The sequence below is a fragment of the Ptychodera flava genome, assembly GCF_041260155.1.
Source record: "Ptychodera flava strain L36383 chromosome 23 unlocalized genomic scaffold, AS_Pfla_20210202 Scaffold_23__1_contigs__length_28996876_pilon, whole genome shotgun sequence".
NCBI lineage: Eukaryota > Metazoa > Hemichordata > Enteropneusta > Ptychoderidae > Ptychodera > Ptychodera flava.
The window spans coordinates 10647976-10666415 of record NW_027248277.1 but is presented as its reverse complement, the minus strand read 5'-3'; the positions used below and the strand labels follow the sequence as shown (position 1 = coordinate 10666415).

Genomic DNA, 18440 nt, shown 5'->3' with positions numbered 1-18440 from the left:
CATTGTCACTGAGATTGCCTCTCGCCCAGTAAGCGATCATTGTTTTGATACTTAAATTTGTCTACGATGTGCGATAGCGGGTGCATTAGTGCAAGTGCTTCATGAACTCTACAGCGTGTTGATCGAACGATTTTGTCTGAGATGCTTCCGCTAGATGACTGAGTTTCGTATATTGTGAGTTCAAACCCGATCAAAATTTTACTTAAGTTTAAACTTTACGACAGTGGCCCTCAAGATTATTACAACGTGTGGCATTGTGACACTACCTAAACGTGTATGAATCAGCGTCATCAGCGCCATCAACTTAACATATAATGCTATCTGTTAATAGCTTTAATGTCTCATTTTCGCTGAAGAGTAATTGAGCAAAAACGGGTATATCACAAGGCAAATTACGTTATATTACAAAATTACAATAGGTTCCTGTCTGGTATCACCAGACATGGTCCTCAGCAATATTTGTTATAAAGAGTAAACAGTACTCTCCAAGGACGAATGAATGTGAAACTCTGTTGTAACCTGACAAATTTTACTCCGCAATATGTAATAGTTATTCATTTGTTGATGCGATGAAAGACATGGTTCCAAACAACATTGCATGTTTGTTAACCAGAGATCATACAATATTACATGTTTGTTAACCAGATATCGTCCGTGTGTAAACAAACTTTCCTACAGCATAAAGTCACAGAGACGGTTCATCGAATGCACTTTTTATGTGAAAAGGAGAAATCTTATCAAAAGAAACCAATTATCAATAGTTCTGAAACAGAGCACAATCTGATTTAAACGTATACTATGGATGCAGCATATAACCAACAGCCTGCCTGGAAATACGAATAATGTACGAATATCGAGAACATTATTTGAATTTCCACTCATAAAATCATGGAAACTTTCCGAGACATGTTTTTAATTTATTCAGACAGAAGAGTGCAAGAGTTTGTTGAGGAGAACAACGGTGTAAAACAGTTCAAGATCAAAGACTAAGACAGAAGAGAAAATCAACCTGAAAACAAAAACCAACAGTCACCTAAACATTTCACAGGCTTGTTCGCATGTTTACTCCCGGGAAGTGTATGGAACGAAGTGGCCTTCTTTTGGCAATCTGTTTTCTCCTAAAGCATGTAAATTGCCGGTGTAACACAAAAATATATTGTTTGTCCTAGTTAAGAAGTAAAGATCGTACATTATCAGTGATATTTTGCAAATAAGAGTAGAGATTAGACAGGAAGACTTATCTGTATTACGACATTTTTGGTCCAAGCGTTCAAAGCAGATGATTAATTATACTCTGACCGAGAAAATAGCCTTGCTGACTTGACAAATGATATCCTGCGGCTTTGAGATGCAAACATATTACCGTCGCTAGACAACAGTCACGTGCTTCAAACCAACTAAATTGATTTGTCAAAACCTCTAACAATGCGAGAGACTTGTTTGTTGTGACGTTGCCAGACAACTATGCATAAGCCTGCAAAGATAGACCAATGAAGTTTGTAAAAATAAAGTATGCCTAGCCTTCCTTTGACTGGATCTTCCAATCGCTGTAATTTTTCGCTAAGAAAACAATATAGACCATTTTATTATAAGGGGTAAACTACAGAGATCATCCATATCGCAGCACCCTAATCTTCAACATCTTCTCCAATAGTGACGGGGCTAGACATTTTCGTTTGAGAAATGGAGTGAGTAGTAGCATTGGCTTGTGAAGGTATTGCTATTTTACTTGGTATAACTTCTTTTTCATCATCAATAGCATACACGTCTAATGTATAACGAATGTTTTTCCCCAATCTACCAGACACTTCAAGTCAGCACTGGTACTTGCGTTTCTTTTCGGCTGGTTGACGTTTGTAACTGCTCAAGGTAAGCAACTGGAGTCATCGTTTTCTTCCTTGAACGTTGAGTTAAATCGACGTCGGACGCAAAAGCTTACACTAATAACCAACTCTATGAACAAATATTGTTTAAAGAATCATACATAAATTATGGTTGCGCACTCCTGCGCCATTGGATAACAGCATCGATATTCTGATGTTATTGTTGCTTGTAAGTTTTAAGATTATCGTCGAAATTTGGATGAGTGGACAATTACAGCGCTGCGTTTCTTACTTGCCCTTCTATTACAGACGTATTAGCTACAACATTCACCGTGGACACACCAAGTGGTGTTACATACAGCGTGAATGGTGACGTCACCATAACATTTGACCTTGTCGTCACCGAAAACAATGCTGGCACAGGCAGTCTCACAGATATAAATCTGTATTTTTCGAATAATGCTGAATATGAAAGTGCTACGGTAAAGTCTACACCTGCTGTGAGAGCATCAAAACCACTGAGCGGGACACCGGAATCAATCACCCAAAATACCGCTGCCACCGTATCTGATGCGGAAGCTACCTTAAGGCCAGATGAAGCTCAATGCAGTCAGTACACACACCTGTGTGCTGTGATTACAAGCAATGACGTAGATGGTAACAGCAACGACGACGACAAATGTTTGGCCTTAACAGCTCCCACGGCTGGCGTTATTGACTGTACAGGTATCGTTGATATATTTATTTCACTCGAAATGCATATTTGCTCAAAAACTATTTACCTGCACTGATCATAATATTTCGATATTTCTTCGAAAAATACACCCATGAGTATCAAAATAGGGAAATTCAAATGGTAAATGTAAACTGTGAGTATCACAGAAAATTCTATCAAATTGAACATAACTTCAAGGTCGACTTGTAATTTATCACAAGTATGTTAAGGCATGGGTCAAAGCAGAAAACACACCGGATTCTATTATTTCAAGGGATATGGTCAGAATTTTCCAAAATTTGGTTTGCTAATTTGTGCTATTATACTTCAAAAGACAGACAGAATATTGAAAATGTTGGCAGACATGGCAACGCGACTGAAAATTGTCATTTCCCGCCACAATTCAAATATGGAAAAAAAATAATTTTCAACTTGTTAGCTCAAACTTTTTGCCTGTTTTTTTTTCTGCATATTCCGAAAAGGCAATTATCACCATTAACCTGAATAAAATAATTTTACATATGTAGGAAGTATTTAAAAATTTCCGTGAAATGTAGATCTTGCTTAATTTTTTAGGTTTTTTGGAGAAAACAATTTTGAAACGTCAAGAATTTTGAATTATTCAGTGGTTATTGTATGCGCTTTCATGCTACCTTATATCTACTAACGATTTTATTTGAAGAAAATTTTGCCTTTAAGTTTAATTATTTTATTATATCCCATGTGTGATTTTGGCGAGAAAATATAGGCTATTAGTCACGTGACCCAATCAAAATCTAGATTTGCAAAAAAATTCGTTTATACATACTGAGAAATATATTTTAACAACGTTAAGGTGATTTCGATGGGAACTACCCTGAAATGTTAAAAGTCTCACACAAATTCCTTAACATGCCTTCATAAGAGTAACATGCATTAAATGCGCACTTAGGAGACAGTAATACATTTGCAATGTACAATCTATCGTCAATTTAACATCATACCTGACCTGTTGTACCGATGTTCTTCTTCTTTTAGTTGCTACAACAGCCGCAGCGGGTTCAACAGAAGGCACAGACACAACAACGGAAATTACAACTGCGTGTGAGTAATAGTATGCGATATGCACTGAAATTTGAATTTGTTTGTTTGTTTGGTTGGTTGTTTGTTTGTTTGGTTGGTTGTTTGTTTGGTGGTTGGTTGGTTGGTTGGTTGGTTGAGAGAGAGAGAGAGAGAGAGAGAGAGAGAGAGAGAGAGAGAGAGAGAGAGAGAGAGAGAGAGAGAGAGAGAGAGAGTTAGAGAGAGAGTTACAGTTGTCATTCTATTATTTCTATCATCAATTTCTTTCTTTTTTATTATTGTGGGTTTTTTTTTATTTTCAGCCGGTGAAAGTGGTATTTTCTCAAAGAACATGAATTTGGGAGTCATGTCCGTCGTCGTCCTCACCACTGTATCCTTATTGTCATTTTGAAAGATTGAAAAAAGGTGAGTTTCTATCTATCTCATTTCACCGGAAACAAAGAGAGTGAAAGACTGACCCGTCGAGGTTAGATATTTTGTGTGATCAGTGTTGACTTCCATGGAAAGCAAATAGGGTTTTTATTGATGTATCAATGGTTGTTATGATTTTAGTTGGTTTCTCATTGATTGTCATCTCGGATGATTAACGTTCGGCTCTGTAAATTTCAAATTTTAGTTGTAAATTTCGCCAACTGCTACAGCATCCTTCCAATTTGAAATACAAATTGAAGTAAAGACACTATTTGTAGTTAATATTAATCTATCATCTCAAAAGAGACACCGAAACAACGCTCATTTAGTAATCACCTATCTTTGGCGACAATTCGGCCGTAAATAATTCTGCGGTTATGTTTAAGTTTCAGTATTCCTGGAAAAATATGCTTATCATTAAATTGTATTTATAAATCATAATATTTATGGTTTTCCTTTTATTTTATTCCAGATCTCAAACTCTCATAATCTTTGTCCCAGGAGTGAAATCAAAGAGCAACACGTCGCCGACGTCTTAAATGCATTTGAGATATGCTTGTGATATTCAGGTTCATGAAAACTAATGCCAGTCGTTGAACAAATTATTCGTTGGAAATCGTTTCGGAAGTAGAGTTGATCTATTGAGGTTGTACCTACAAATAAATATTCTTTCTGAATCTGTTATTAACTAAATGAGTGCTTGCAGAACAATTTATCTTCCTTAAAAAAACAACAACTAGATCCATTTTCGAAGGTTGCAAATTCAGTTGGTCTACACTGAAGTTTCAGTTTACAACATATTCGTTTCATAAGAAATAAGTAATTTCCTCTTCAGATGATTCATAATATGAACTGCCCTAAATTGCCCCCTTTCCTTGTGACGTGTTCCTCTTTGATGCAATATGTACCCGTAGTCCCTTTTGGACTTTTCCATTTTAACTGTTATAATTGTGTTTTTCCGTGGTCACCAGGGACAACGAATTTTTCAGAGGCATTGGTACTAGTATTTTAGGTGGCTCAATGACAGCTAGTGTCAGTTTATGACGATGCTATGGATGACGTCAAACGAAAGCACACCACTGCCAAGGCACATATTTTTGATAATTTTGAAAACGTTGGAGTGAGTTTCGTTTGTTGAAAGAATCCGTATTCGAGACTGACGCTAAGCAGATATAAATTCTTGACTCTTTACGACAGCTAGCGAGGTATTTGTATTCTACCAGGCGGCAACTGCTATCGAGAATACATTTCATGTCTGCATTCTTGCTTTGTGCGATAACGGTTGATTTCAGCTTATGCGTATTACCTTACGCAACCTTTGATGATCATAAATTTGTATTTTATACCTTATGATGTCAGAATTCCTAAGCCACGTTCTATATTATGCCTGGATATTGTGTTGTCTCTTCTGAATAAGAATGATGTATTTACAATATTTTGAAGGCTAAATTCAAGTTACCTGTAGCTCTGCGAGTCCGCCTTAACGTATTATTATAATTTTTTTCATGTTGGTGATCATGGATCGAATGTACAACACAGATGTGAACTATGTAATTAAAAGCCCTTAAGCATGTTGCTTTTTTATCTTGAATAAAAATAAACTAATTTCTGAAAATTGATAGCTTGAGAACTTTCTTTGTGTTCATATGATGAGAAAAATGGTTGTCTTTGTGTATATATTGCAAGATCGGAGGTGCAAACTTTTATAGTCTACCCGCTCGCTACGTGTCGAAGTGTTGCAAGTGTAGCGAGCACTGGAAAAAATAAGTGTAATTACAGCGAAATATATCAATGCTCAGTGCGTTTAAGTCGGGACTATTTTCACGTATAGTGTCTCGTATGCAAGATTGCGATTTTTCCATCGGTTGATATATCATGAATAATTATTGTTTTTATAAGGCAAAGAAAGTTGAAGATTAGTAAAAGAGAGAGGGTCGGTAGAACTTGCCTTAAAGGTTGCCAGGGACCTATACGAACGATATAAACACTATATCTAGGGTACGTTGACGATTGATGAAAGTGTAAACGTGTTAATTTTCAAGATATGTTGACGAGATGTTTTTACTCAGATCAGTTTTTACTCGCCAGAGAGACAGCTTTGGCGTTGCGTAGTAAACAACGTGTAGCGAAGTGTAACGAAGTCTAGAAGTAAAATTTTGTGAAAATTGGAGAAGGGGGTGTTGCGAACGTTACAAATTGTAGCGAGGTACTGCAAAGTGTGAGAAGACCACTTTTTAAGTTTAACCGAATCTAGCTTTTTTAAAATTGGAGAGAGAGAGGGTTTAAGAGTTTAGCTGCTTTGTCTGATGTGCATCACAACAAAAGGTAGTCTCTGCTTTAAATCTCACTTCATTTCTATCGTGCTCGATCGTCTGTACGGAGAGAGACAGTGATGTTGTTCGTTTACACCGAGAGTTTCCATGTCAACAGGTATTGCACGCGGGCCATCGCTACTATGTAAATTTGTTTTCATGTAGATATCACAATAGCAAACAGACGACAAAGTTAAGGGAGTTCATACGCTACTGCACCAAAAAGACTGCAGTCTTATAGTATTCATTGTAAGAGCGTGCCAGGGAGTTAATCTGCACCAAATAACTTCAGTCTCATAATATGCATTGTAAGAGCGTGTCAGGGAGTTCATTTGCACCTAAAGACTTCAGTCTCATAATATGCATTGTAAGAGTGTGCCAGGGCGTTTATTTGCACCAAAAAGACTTCAGTCTTATAGTATTCATTGTACGAGCGTGCCAGGGAATTAATCTGCACCAAATGACTTCAGTCTTATAGTATTCATTGTAAGAGCGTGCCAGGGAGTTTATTTGCACCTAAAGACTTCAGTCTTATATTATTCATTGTAAGAGTGTGCCAGGGAGTTTATTTGCACCTAAAGACTTCAGTCTTATATTATTCATTGTACGAGCGTGCCAGGGAATTAATCTGCACCAAATGACTTCAGTCTTATAGTATTCATTGTAAGAGCGTGCCAGGGAGTTTATTTGCACCAAAAGACTTCAGTCTTATAGTATTCATTGTGAGAGCGTGCCAGGGAGTTTATTTGCACCAAAACACTTCAGTCCTTATAGTATTCATTGTAAGAGCGTGCCAGGGAGTTTATTTGCACCAAACGAGTTCAATCATATAATATGCCGAGCAATTAACACTGTTTCAGACATACGAAATGGAGGGCCGTGGAGAGTGACGCCAAAATCGCTCAATACTGAGGTTTGTTGGCTATTCATTGTCTGAACGTTGCCCAGCAATATTATACATGGCTGGCCGCCGTCTACGCACATAGTGCCAGACGTTAAAAATGTGGTGATGTTTATTATTATTGAAAATATGATAGCATTCTCATAGGCTATTTGAATACTAGGCGCCCTTCTCAATCCCAGATTCTCGCATTAGCGAATTTGTCAACAGCCCATTGTCAGTTTGTCATTCTTTTGTTTTCCATGATTGAATATTTCATCAAGTAAATAATATTCATATTAGTAAATCTGAGTTTGATACCAGAAGAAAGTGACTTCAAGGGATAGGTAGACACTCGGGCTGAAATATGAAGTACTTTTCTTCTAGCATAATGTTAAACTGGGAACCAAACTTTCCAACTTTGCAGATGCCAACTCGCCATTTCTATTTAACCTCAGAATTTCGGGGTTATTTCGCTGGTCGGAAACTATGAATCACACTGACGTAGATGATACCAAAATCAAACTACTCAAACAGCATCGGCATGCAGGGCAGTGTGTGAGAACAGTGACTACTAGTATCTCCCCTCTTGAAGTTTGACTGAATATTTATTTCGTCACAGCCCCTCAAAGAGGGTCTGTGGTTTCGTGAAGGTTTTGGGTATTATCGAAGACTGACACAACTTGGCAATTGCGATGCGACATTTGTACAACAGAACTGAACAGACGCTTTGCCAACACCTGGTACAAAGGCTGAAAATGGTCGAAGCCAGTTCTGCAAAAGACTTCTCTCGATTAACGACTATTATAGCTTGCTGTATCCAATGCTTGTAAAATTCATATTTTAAAAGTATAACTCCTACTCCCCTCAAGCACTTTTGACGTAGCTGTATACTTCATACCTCACCTCACCTCACCTCACCTCTTGAAAAAGACAAAGGCCATATTGTCTGTTTATTCAAGTGTATCACATCGAGACGCAGCCTCGCTCTAGAGGGACCCGTGGTGTGATCAAAGGTTTAGGATAAGAAGTCTCATGACAATTTGTACCCTTCTTGAGGTTGCTAATTCAGCAAATAACACAGGCGATAATTCTCAGTGTATCACAGTCTACAAACAATGCCAGCAAAACATTTATATTAAATAGTAGAGAACGAATTCAAACAATGTTAAAATACTCCGAGTGTAGGTACAGAGGTAGTTTTTAATTAATAAATATAAAAACACGAATTGAAAGTCCCTAAATGACGCCGAATCTCTATGCCGGTGATAATGAGAGGCTCGGAACTCCAACACAATGGTGTTCATTTTCATTCTTAGATTGACATTTATTATTCAGACTTTGATTTACTTGAATTTGTATGGATTCGAACTCACTATTTGCTGCACCAAAGCGCGTAAAGTGTGAGACGAACGCTCAACACTGCGGTATTTACTAAACTGGTTGATCCACCATAAGTTTGAATCCTACGGACGGCAGTGGATCACGTGGTCTGCCTATCTCTCTCGGCGAAAGGTTTGATCAATATTCTGCATGGCGAAACATGGCTTCTTTACTAAATGATATAATTATGTATTTATGCCCGAGCTTGAGGAACCGCAAATGTACATAGTAGATAAAGACGAGGTACAATTTTCCTGACATTAAATCCGGACCCGTTTATCAAGCTCACAAATACGTGTTATTTTGAAAAAAAAGATCGATGATTGAGTAAAGTGGTGTATAGTGAAAACATGTACATATTGATAGGTATATCATTGAGAGCTTGACTTCGATTTTTAACTACTCTGCCTGTGTTTGCAAAGGTCGGAACATTAATCTAATCTGTGGACGCTGTCACCAGATTATCACCGTATTAACTTTGACAAAGTCAACAACGAACGCACCAGCAACGTATTTTCTGTTATGCTTTGGCGCATTAGGCGATCAAACTCTTCAGATAATGTAGCATGTTGACAAAACATGTCAAGGTTGGTAGACTAAACCTTTGTTAGCAATACAATAAAACACAAAGCCACCCTTAAGGGCGGACATGTAGGCAGTCCCTAGCTACTATTTGCCTAACCTGCGTGCAGGGTCGAAGGTTGGCAATAAAGAGCAATGTCCTATGTCCGAAATTGAATGAAGGTTTGCATTTATATGCAAATCGCAAAAACGCCTGAATGAATCGCTTTCGCGATACACCAGCGACAAACTCGGGACAATTTTGTTGATCTGCTGCAATCCACCAAACAATTACAAAAACATGACAACATGGTGCACTGTGTTAACTTTCCTCACATTTGGCGAAGCCAAATATTTTCTGCCACAGTCGCATTTATCCTTTGAATGTCAATGAATTCAAAGTTCTGTTATTCAATGAGAGTTTACGAACATATAATCCACAACAGTATATTTTTTACACGGCGAATAAATTTTTACTGCTTATGTTCAGTACATTGTGAAAAATCATCCCTCTGCCTGGTTAAGTGACTGCAAAATCGTCGCATTACTACTTTTTTTTCAGTTCGGCGGGGGAAGGTATGTTCATACGGCTAGTTTTCAATCGGATTCGAACCCACAACATACGGCATCAGTCGCCTAGCTGAGAGGCCACAGACAAATTTCCCACGGGCAACAAAATGCCTGCTTAAAAACATTCGGTGCATCTCGACAAAAAAGTAGCTATTGATATTGGCCTGCGGCGCTCGATTGTCTCCATTCAAAATACGACTTATGTACTTTTAATGGTTTCAGATAAATTAATGTTTCCCAAAGGCGAGAATCCCCCCATGGTCGCACAGGTCTGATTTTTTACAATTGGAGTACTTATTTAAAAGACGTCAGCAACGAAAGTGTCGTGTAGCACAGTGTCTTCTCTTTTTCAACAGCCAGCTGACTCGGTGTGGAACGGCCAAAGGGCATATCGTCAATTTGCACGAAGCAAGACATCCGCTTTATCTATGTATCAGATTATGCATCATTAGAATGGAAATCAAATTGAACTAACATTCAGATTAACCGTCATTGCTTAATTATATCTTACATAATATCAGCCGTAAGCTAACAGATCAGGTCAGACACAGACAGTGATTTATAGCGAAGGTTGAGATATACTATTATGATTCATTGTAGCAAAACTTCTGGATTCGCCTTTCTGTTACAGAAAATGTGTTGATGATACCGCTATGTATTGAAATAAGTGCAGATAAATCAAAATTGCCAACATCAAGACAAGAAAGAGGCAATGGAAAACGTGTAAATAAAAACTTAGAAAATGTTTTGTTCCTTTTGGAAAGCTATTGAATCACACTGCAATCTCAGCAACTGTACAGTAAATGGTCATCCAAGGTCTTTTCATTTCCGATTTTACGAGAATTATCTAGAAAGCAAACCACATATCATGCTCACATGGCTCGATAATTCACATTGTTTGTGACTAGAGTAAAATATTTACTCTCCTGAACTGTCACACAACAACAGACAGCCGTCAAGTCTCATAACTAGATTTCAAAATCACCAAGCGAGGATATGTGCAAAGCTAACAGTGAAGCATTAAACACTAATGAGAATGCACGCTGCAAAACTTTGGAACAGGAATGTGTAGAAAAAAAAACCACATCGACTCATGCCAAATAAAGACATATTTCGGAATTGGCTCTCCTCCTTTTCACTTAACAGTGAAGCAAACAAAAACGTCTTCAAAATATAGGATTATTGCAGTTACCAGCAATTCAGCAAGAAAAGACGCACACACGATAGATATATGTTTTCTTGACAAGTACAGTCCTGGCCTAGCCTAAGTCATTCACTTTCGAGTCGCGTAATACCTTTATGTACACTGTAGCGCCCAATTTTAGAACACCAACACGAAAAGTTGATCAAAAGAAAAAACAGCGAGCACGCGGTACAAAGTTTAGTGATTTATTCGCAATAAATACTTTAACCGAGTAAAGTTTAATGCACGAATACATATTAATTCGTGTAAAATAATTACACAATCGATATGTTCTTATGGCGCACTGTTATGGCGCATCTATCTTCATATTATGGCGAAGAAATTTCACTAACCGATTAGTCAAGTCGTCGTTTTTTCTGCATCTGTCCTTTTCAACCAAGGTCTCTAATATTCCAAGTCTACAAGGGTAGTATTCATTAAGATCCATATATCTTTTTACATAGCGCTTCAATGTATTCTGATTGTGTATGAATGCGCTAAAAATGTAGAGCCACACAACATGACACTACCGTGCGTAATGTTACAAGATTTGAAAATTGTTCATCAAAAATGTGTGCAAAAATATAATACAATGAAGCACTAAAACACTAATCAAAATGCACGCAGCAAACTCCCGGCGACAGTCTTAAAATATGAATGGTTACTTAGTTTTAGACTGAAACAGACAATAGCATCAATTCAAAGACAGTAACGGTTTCACCATCTCACATGCGTAGATGTGGGGTTATTTTAGGAGAATTTTACTTTAGGGCACTAGATACTGAAATATCATGAACCTAGCCAACATTTGCTCAAACATACAAAAGTGAGGGACGTTATAAGTCATCAGTGAGAATCCTGCTATCTAGTACATTTCGTAGACCTCAGCTGGATAAAAGCATTACCATTCTGACCAATGTAGCAATAACCGTGCCTTAACTCTCAATTTACAATGTCTTATGACAGTCATGCAAATTTCGTTGCCTGAAGCCGTCTTTGTAAAAACGAAAGAATCTCCTTCAGTTCGATACACTCAGGCGAATTGTGTTACTCCCAGCACTCCCTCCTCGTGCACTGTAAAGTTAAGTGTTCAAGGATAGATCACCAATTAAACGCCTTTTTGTAACACTTTTTGAACGCCTCTAGACGTTCCGAAATTTAACAGTACGTGTTCAACAAACGTTCAATTTTTGAACATACGTGTGCAGATTATTAACGCTACGTGTTCATCAGACATTATATTGAACACCATGGTGTTCCATATCTGAACACACGTTGCACGGGAAATGTGTTCAAAAAATTGAACGCTTTTACGCGTTCAAAGGGCTGTAACACTTTTTGAACGCATGGACGCCGTTCAACGATAAGTGTGTTAAAGGCAAGAACACATGATGCGCGCTTGTTGAACACCTTTAATTTTGGGCGTTCACGGGGTGTTCAAGCCTTGAAATAACATGACAGACCATTGATATCCAGTAAAATTATTTTATTCTAAAAATACACGAAAGCATTTCTAGAGCAAAATACAATAATTTACTGTAAAATGGGCAAATAACATTGCAACTTTGTATGTAAAGTTTGTCACAGGAAAAAACCAACAGTGTTGACACCTTCCTATCAAAAACGTAAGCAATAAAAATCACCACATTGTGGATGACGTTTTATGTCATACTTGTTTAAAATGTACGAAATCATCTGAAAAAGCTCAAAATTTGGCATACTTACTGTGTTGAAAAGACGTATATGTATGAAATGTATACTCCATTTTTGTAAGATGGTTTCTTAAAGACATTTCCTCTTGTATAGACAATTTTAAATTTGAAGAAGAAAAAAAGTTAGTCAAGGCTTCTCTGGTGCACATGGTATATAGTTGTCCACACTAAAGTAAACACAACATGTCAAGTTGTCAAAGTGTCACAGTAAGGCACAACATGCAGAAAGTGGGGAAAGTGGGTCCTTGGCAGGGTAAAACCTATTTCCTTGTCCAAAAAAGTCCTTCATAAACAAAAAGGTTTGTTTGTTTGTAATATCTTTAAATAAACCCTGAAATAAATAGGTGACATTTCAAAAATATACTTCTCAGAAATTTAAAACATATTCATAAAGACCTTTCAAATTCTGGTGTACCCCGCTATTAATATTTATACAATTTTTTTTTACCAAAAATGGTAAAAATCACTCTTAAAATGAAAAAAATGTACATTTCATCATAACTTGAATATCACATTCTGGTAATCCCTAATGTCTTAAAAATGTCTGAAATGTCTTTAATGTCCTAAAAATACAAAGTTGCAAATTTCTGCATAATTTGAACAATCTGAACAGTAGAGATCTATGTCCTAAATATCAAAGCTGTTTGATTAGCATTTTTGAAATATATCTTTTAAAGATTTTTTACCAAAAAACGACAAAAATTGCCATGAAATATAAACACATAGCACAGATTTGACTAAGGTCATTTTTTGGGACATGTTTACCAAATATTGAAGACGGCAGTAAAAGAGAAGAAGGTTTTCGCCAAAAAATAACAAAATAAGCCTTAAAAATATAAATTTGCATATTTCATCATAATTTTAACATATCTGATTAGGGTAATCCCTTGGGACCTGTAATCCAAATATTAAAGGATTCGTACAGGCTGTTTTGAAGAAAAGCCTTTGGATGTACAAATTTGAGGACAATGCTTCACATCCACATATTTAGCTGACAGCAAAGCTAAAACCACTTGCTAAGTACAAGAGACGTGTTGAGCTACAATACAAAATAATCTGCGGTTTGGTAACAGGCTATGATCAAATAAAAGTTACAAGGGCATTAGCTTTCAAAGACGTGAAGTCTCCTTCGTCAGATGCAAGGGGTGTGATGAAAAATTGAAGCAGAAAGTGACAGAAAAATAAGAGTGAAATTTCAGAAAAACAGTAATTCAGAGTGGACATTTTTACTCTGAATGGTCTGTCGCTTTCAGCTTTAATTTAAATAAGGGAGACTACACGTCTGTGAAAGCTTATTCTCCGACAACATTTAGTTGATCATAGCATGCTACCAAAGCTTGATTATTCAGAACAAAAATACAGAAATTTATCAAAATTCAGTTACTGAGCCTTGGAAGTTTAAATCTAAATTAGAGATGAACTGATGTTCTCAAGCTTGTTTCCAGACAGCTACCTGTACACTCATCTTCTGTACCACCACTTCTATAACAATTCTTTGATTTTCAGTTTGATCCAACTTTTTACATCCTGAAAAAATGCAACAATAGGTAATATGGCGAGATGAAACTTAAAATGAAAGAAAAGGGGCTGATTAGGTTAAGGAAAAGGGGAGACTTTCATATACAGTGCCTCTCTTCAATACTGTTACATAATATTTGCTGCTTCTTGTCATCAACTGATTAAAACAAAAAAGCCAAACTCTTATATGCTGAAACAATACATTGTATACTCTACGATGTTTAACGATGTTTTACATGCGATTGTGTTTACTAAAAGATATGTCTTAGCTGCTATTACGCAGCAGTACTATGCAAGGCGTATCGATCGCTCTCAGGTAAATGTTTTCGCTACAGTTGTGTTTTGACGACCCTTGACCCGAGTGAGATCGATCGATAGGCTATGGCCAAAAGTACCACTGCGTAGTCACAGCTAGTTGTTGGTATAGCAGCCACGAAAGAAAAAACGGTTTCTTCACGTAGTTAAGCTATTTCAAGGTACAATACAATTAATTTCAAGGGCGATAATATAGATGCTTCAAAAATCTAATACCTTTTACTATTTTGGAGAGGAAACTTACCCTTTCTGGTCTTGCTTCTGCACCATCACGACTTCAGGGTGCGCTTACAAGAAAAATGCCGCAACTTCCGTTTTGATGCATCATGGGATAGGAAAAGTACCAAACTTGAACACCGAGTGTTTAGAAGTAGAACGCCTCTTGCACGCCGATGTTAAAATCAAAACGTTTATGGAGGTTTTCTGATTTTCTTTTCTATTTTTTAAACTTTCAACCCGAAATAAACGTGTAAAATTATTTTGTATACTTCCTTTTTTAGAAAAAACATGCTTTCAGCAATTGTATGCCGGAAATATTTTTCACTTAGTGTGAAATTCGTTACTCCAAAATCCATGTACGTTTACCTGACAGTGAAGCAATAGTAAATTTAATATAGCCATTGTAAAGTAAAAAACACAAAAGACTGTTAATTGTTTCACAGTATTGTAACATTTCTGTGATGCTGAGTTTTTGAACACGTGAAGAAGATCGTTGTTAACACATAGTGTTCAGGTTTAGAACATCATTGTTAATATTATGAACACTAGTGTTAACAATATGAACACTAGCCGTTCAAATTTGAACACCGACATGTACATTTTGAACGCGTAAAGACGCGTCTAGCGTCCACTATTTTTACAGTGTGGCATGCAGCTGTTATAACACATACGTGTGTTCTCAGTACGTATTCCTGAAATCTATACAATGTTCGGTAGGTCAGTTATGGTTCATCAACCAGAAAACCCTAACTCTATCGGAGAAAACGCTTAACACGTAGTAATATTTGGACACCTGATGCATTCCAACTTCCCCGAAAGAAACTGAACAAGTTGAACCAGTTACACCTCTCTTAGTCTTCCTATTTTCAATGTTTATCACATGCACAAGGCAAGTTTGTCGTCTCCGAACAAAAATACGGGATTTATTCTCTGGTCGTTCTACGTCACGACAACCCGCGTCTATGTCATCAATTTTGGTGCGTCGGACCTTTTTTGTCGATCTTCGGTGTGCTCGTAAATATGTATGTAAACAAACAACATGGCGGCCGATGTTCTCCCACGATCAAAAGTCATGTAATGAAATCGATATTTCACAGACTACGACATTACTAATCCGAACAATGTAAACACAAGAGTGTACCGCCTGTATATTCCGAAGGAACTACGCGAATAATTTGCGGAAACAACGAACTCGAAGCTGGTCGCGTATAACCTGTATACCGTGGGTTCCGGGTTCCGTACGCATTTCAAACAGGGTCAGGCGCGACGTTTACTGTGTTCGAGCCGTCGAGATTCAGTCGATATTTGTTCCCGAAAAATAGCGTTTCTTCGTCTGTGATAAATTTCTAGGAATATGCTATCTTTTAAATAGAGTATAACTTTGCGTGTAGACCGAGAGCTGTCATTTGCTCCACACATGAACGAACGTGAGCGCTAACGCACACGACGAACGACTGGAAATGATTGACAACTTGTGTACGGCGCACTGATATTTATTCCTAAAGTAGTTCAAAAGTTTAAACGCGGAATCGTCATGGAAAACTTATTTTATTTTGCAAAAAAATAACGAACTCTTGGCTTGTGCATGTGATAAGTATATTATTCCCTAATATTTTTCTTCGTTCAGCGAAGGAAAATACGAGTGACGTAATGACCGTGTCACCACGAGTCGAAGACGAGTGGTGACACGGTCATTACGTCACGAGTCTAATTATCTCGTATATACAACTATCCCGTGCTTTTATTACTTTTTCCAAGGTTCTTCCCAGGTAGGTGACTTCAAAGGGATAGATGCGATTTTGTGTGGTTCTCTGTGTACTTGTTCTGTCCACTACGTTACCCTCCACCACAAATAAGGGAAACATAGTGGACGAACACAAATCACCGTTCACAGACTAAGTTGCCTGGAAATTTTGTCAGGAACAAAAACTACATGTACAATAAAAGAAAGGCCTTGGCTATTACTCTGGCGTCTACACGTGCGCCCGTCCGCTTTGCGGAGGATGGCCATACTAGGGCTTCAGCGTAGTCATAGCCGAGTACTCTTGACTCATGCACGCCGTGGGGCAAATAGCTTACCATTGCGCATTGGCTGGTACTGTGGTAGAAATCTACTCGAAGTAAATACAAGTAGCAATCTCTTTGGTTTTGTTTTCGGTCACACGTACGTTAGTCCATGGAGGTAAAAAAAAAAAGTTCTCTTATACCACCGTGATCAGTCGCTTGCTACGATCATGGAGCTAGGAGCGACGTTGGTACCTCCACGCTCCATGCTGTATGGTCACTGTGTTGCGACTGTCGTAACACACGGCTTTGCTAGGTCTGCATTGTTTTTCCTCTTTGATGAACGTTAGTGTTGTGTTTGTAGAGAAATTTGTAAAACAAACAAATTTGTCTTGCTCTATTCGGAATTGTAGCAGTCTTACAAAGAGTAAATTACTTCACTGCCCACGTGTGGGGTCATCAATCTGATGTAATAACCATTCCTCATATTTCCAATCGATTCTAAGTGTGTGTGTGTAAACAAGAAAGTAACTCATGAATGTTAAAGACGTGGTGGGTATGGCCGATTTACCACAAATCACCACGTCTAAATGTGTGGGGGGAAAGTTGTCATGTGTATCTGAATGACAATCATTAAAAGGTGAAATAGTCTATATCGTGGCTAACCTTTAACAAAATAAGGGTGGTTCCATCACTTAATTCATCGATTATCCGAAAATATGATTTCACAGTAAACAAGGGGGTAATTGGAAGATTACGGTAAACAGTCCCTGGCACATACAACACAATTGAAATAAGGTCACTGGTACGCTACCACATGTGAAAGCGGTCAGTATCATACGCAATGTAAAATGTTACTCACCGATCACTTAGGTAGATTTTTGTTTGCATAAATCCTTTCATTCCCCTAGGCTGCAGTTGTCTAATTCCATAATCCCATAATCAGGAAGGCTTTGTTAAGATAATATCCGGGAAGCTTAACACGTATTGTGTTTAGTTTCGCTTCAATTTATACTAGTTGTATATCGACTAGCATAAAGATTCACTCTTAAGAACAGTCACACAACAACACACGACCGTCACCAGACATTGGGTGATGTGTGTACTCTTCAAAACATGATTATTCAAATTGTTCACTGCGACCAAACTGCTCTCAATGGAAAGACCAAGGGTCTGTGTTTTCAATAGTTATTTATCCCTGAGGCCTTGCTCAAGGCCTCGTTCACGCAAGAGTGATATTTTCTTTGATATTTCCAACTAGAACACGAGTAACTGAAGTGTCATAAAGGACTACTTCTCCGTTCGACGGTTTTACAGACATTGACAGACCGAATCACTGACTGCAAGTTTAAGAAGAGAACTAGAACAAACCGAAAGGGACTGATAAGAAAAGGGATCAGGGCAAAGCGTGTTAAATAAAATGAGTCAGTGTTAATGAAATTTCAAATTACATGACTTTGAAAGATATAATTTTGTGAAAACGGTCACCACGCCCTTCCCTCTGTGACGAAACAATCCAAGATTAAAAAATCGTAGATTGCATTATGAAAATATACCAGAAGATTCTCTCTCTCTCTCTCTCTCTCTTCTCTCTCTGTCTCTGTCTCTCTGTCTCTCTGTCTGTCTGTCTGAAGATTCTCTCTCTCTCTCTCTCTCTCTCTCTCTCTCTCTCTGGGAAAGCTGTCGTATGACAGTGCAGTCTCAGCGACACTAAAGGAACAAAGAAAATGACTGAGTGACACTGGCTGTCCGTTGTCTGACCTCTCTTACCCTGT

The 18440-nt window shown here is 37.7% G+C and overlaps 2 protein-coding genes across 3 annotated transcripts in view; one reads left to right on the top strand and one right to left on the bottom strand.

Annotated features, from left to right (window-relative positions):
* Positions 1–17755, bottom strand: part of LOC139124222 (uncharacterized) — a 104519-nt gene extending 86764 nt beyond the window's left edge. Inside the window, exon 1 of the mRNA XM_070690355.1 lies at positions 17528–17755. The gene's annotated coding sequence lies outside the window, so the exon portion shown is untranslated. The remainder of the gene's footprint in view (positions 1–17527) is intronic.
* On the top strand, positions 1543–5623 carry LOC139124221 (uncharacterized). 2 transcript variants are annotated; one of them, XM_070690354.1, is made up of 6 exons: positions 1543–1688; positions 1805–1869; positions 2133–2549; positions 3556–3621; positions 3900–4002; positions 4481–5623. In XM_070690354.1, the coding sequence occupies exons 1-5, from the start codon at positions 1684–1686 to the stop codon at positions 3986–3988; spliced, it is 642 nt and encodes a 213-aa protein (XP_070546455.1). In that variant the 5' UTR covers positions 1543–1683; the 3' UTR covers positions 3989–4002; positions 4481–5623. The 2 variants fall into 2 exon arrangements, 1 of the variants encoding a protein (XP_070546455.1); XR_011549893.1 differs by having other exon boundaries at positions 1549–1688; positions 3556–3664; positions 3739–4002.
* Positions 17756–18440: the final 685 nt, after the last annotated feature.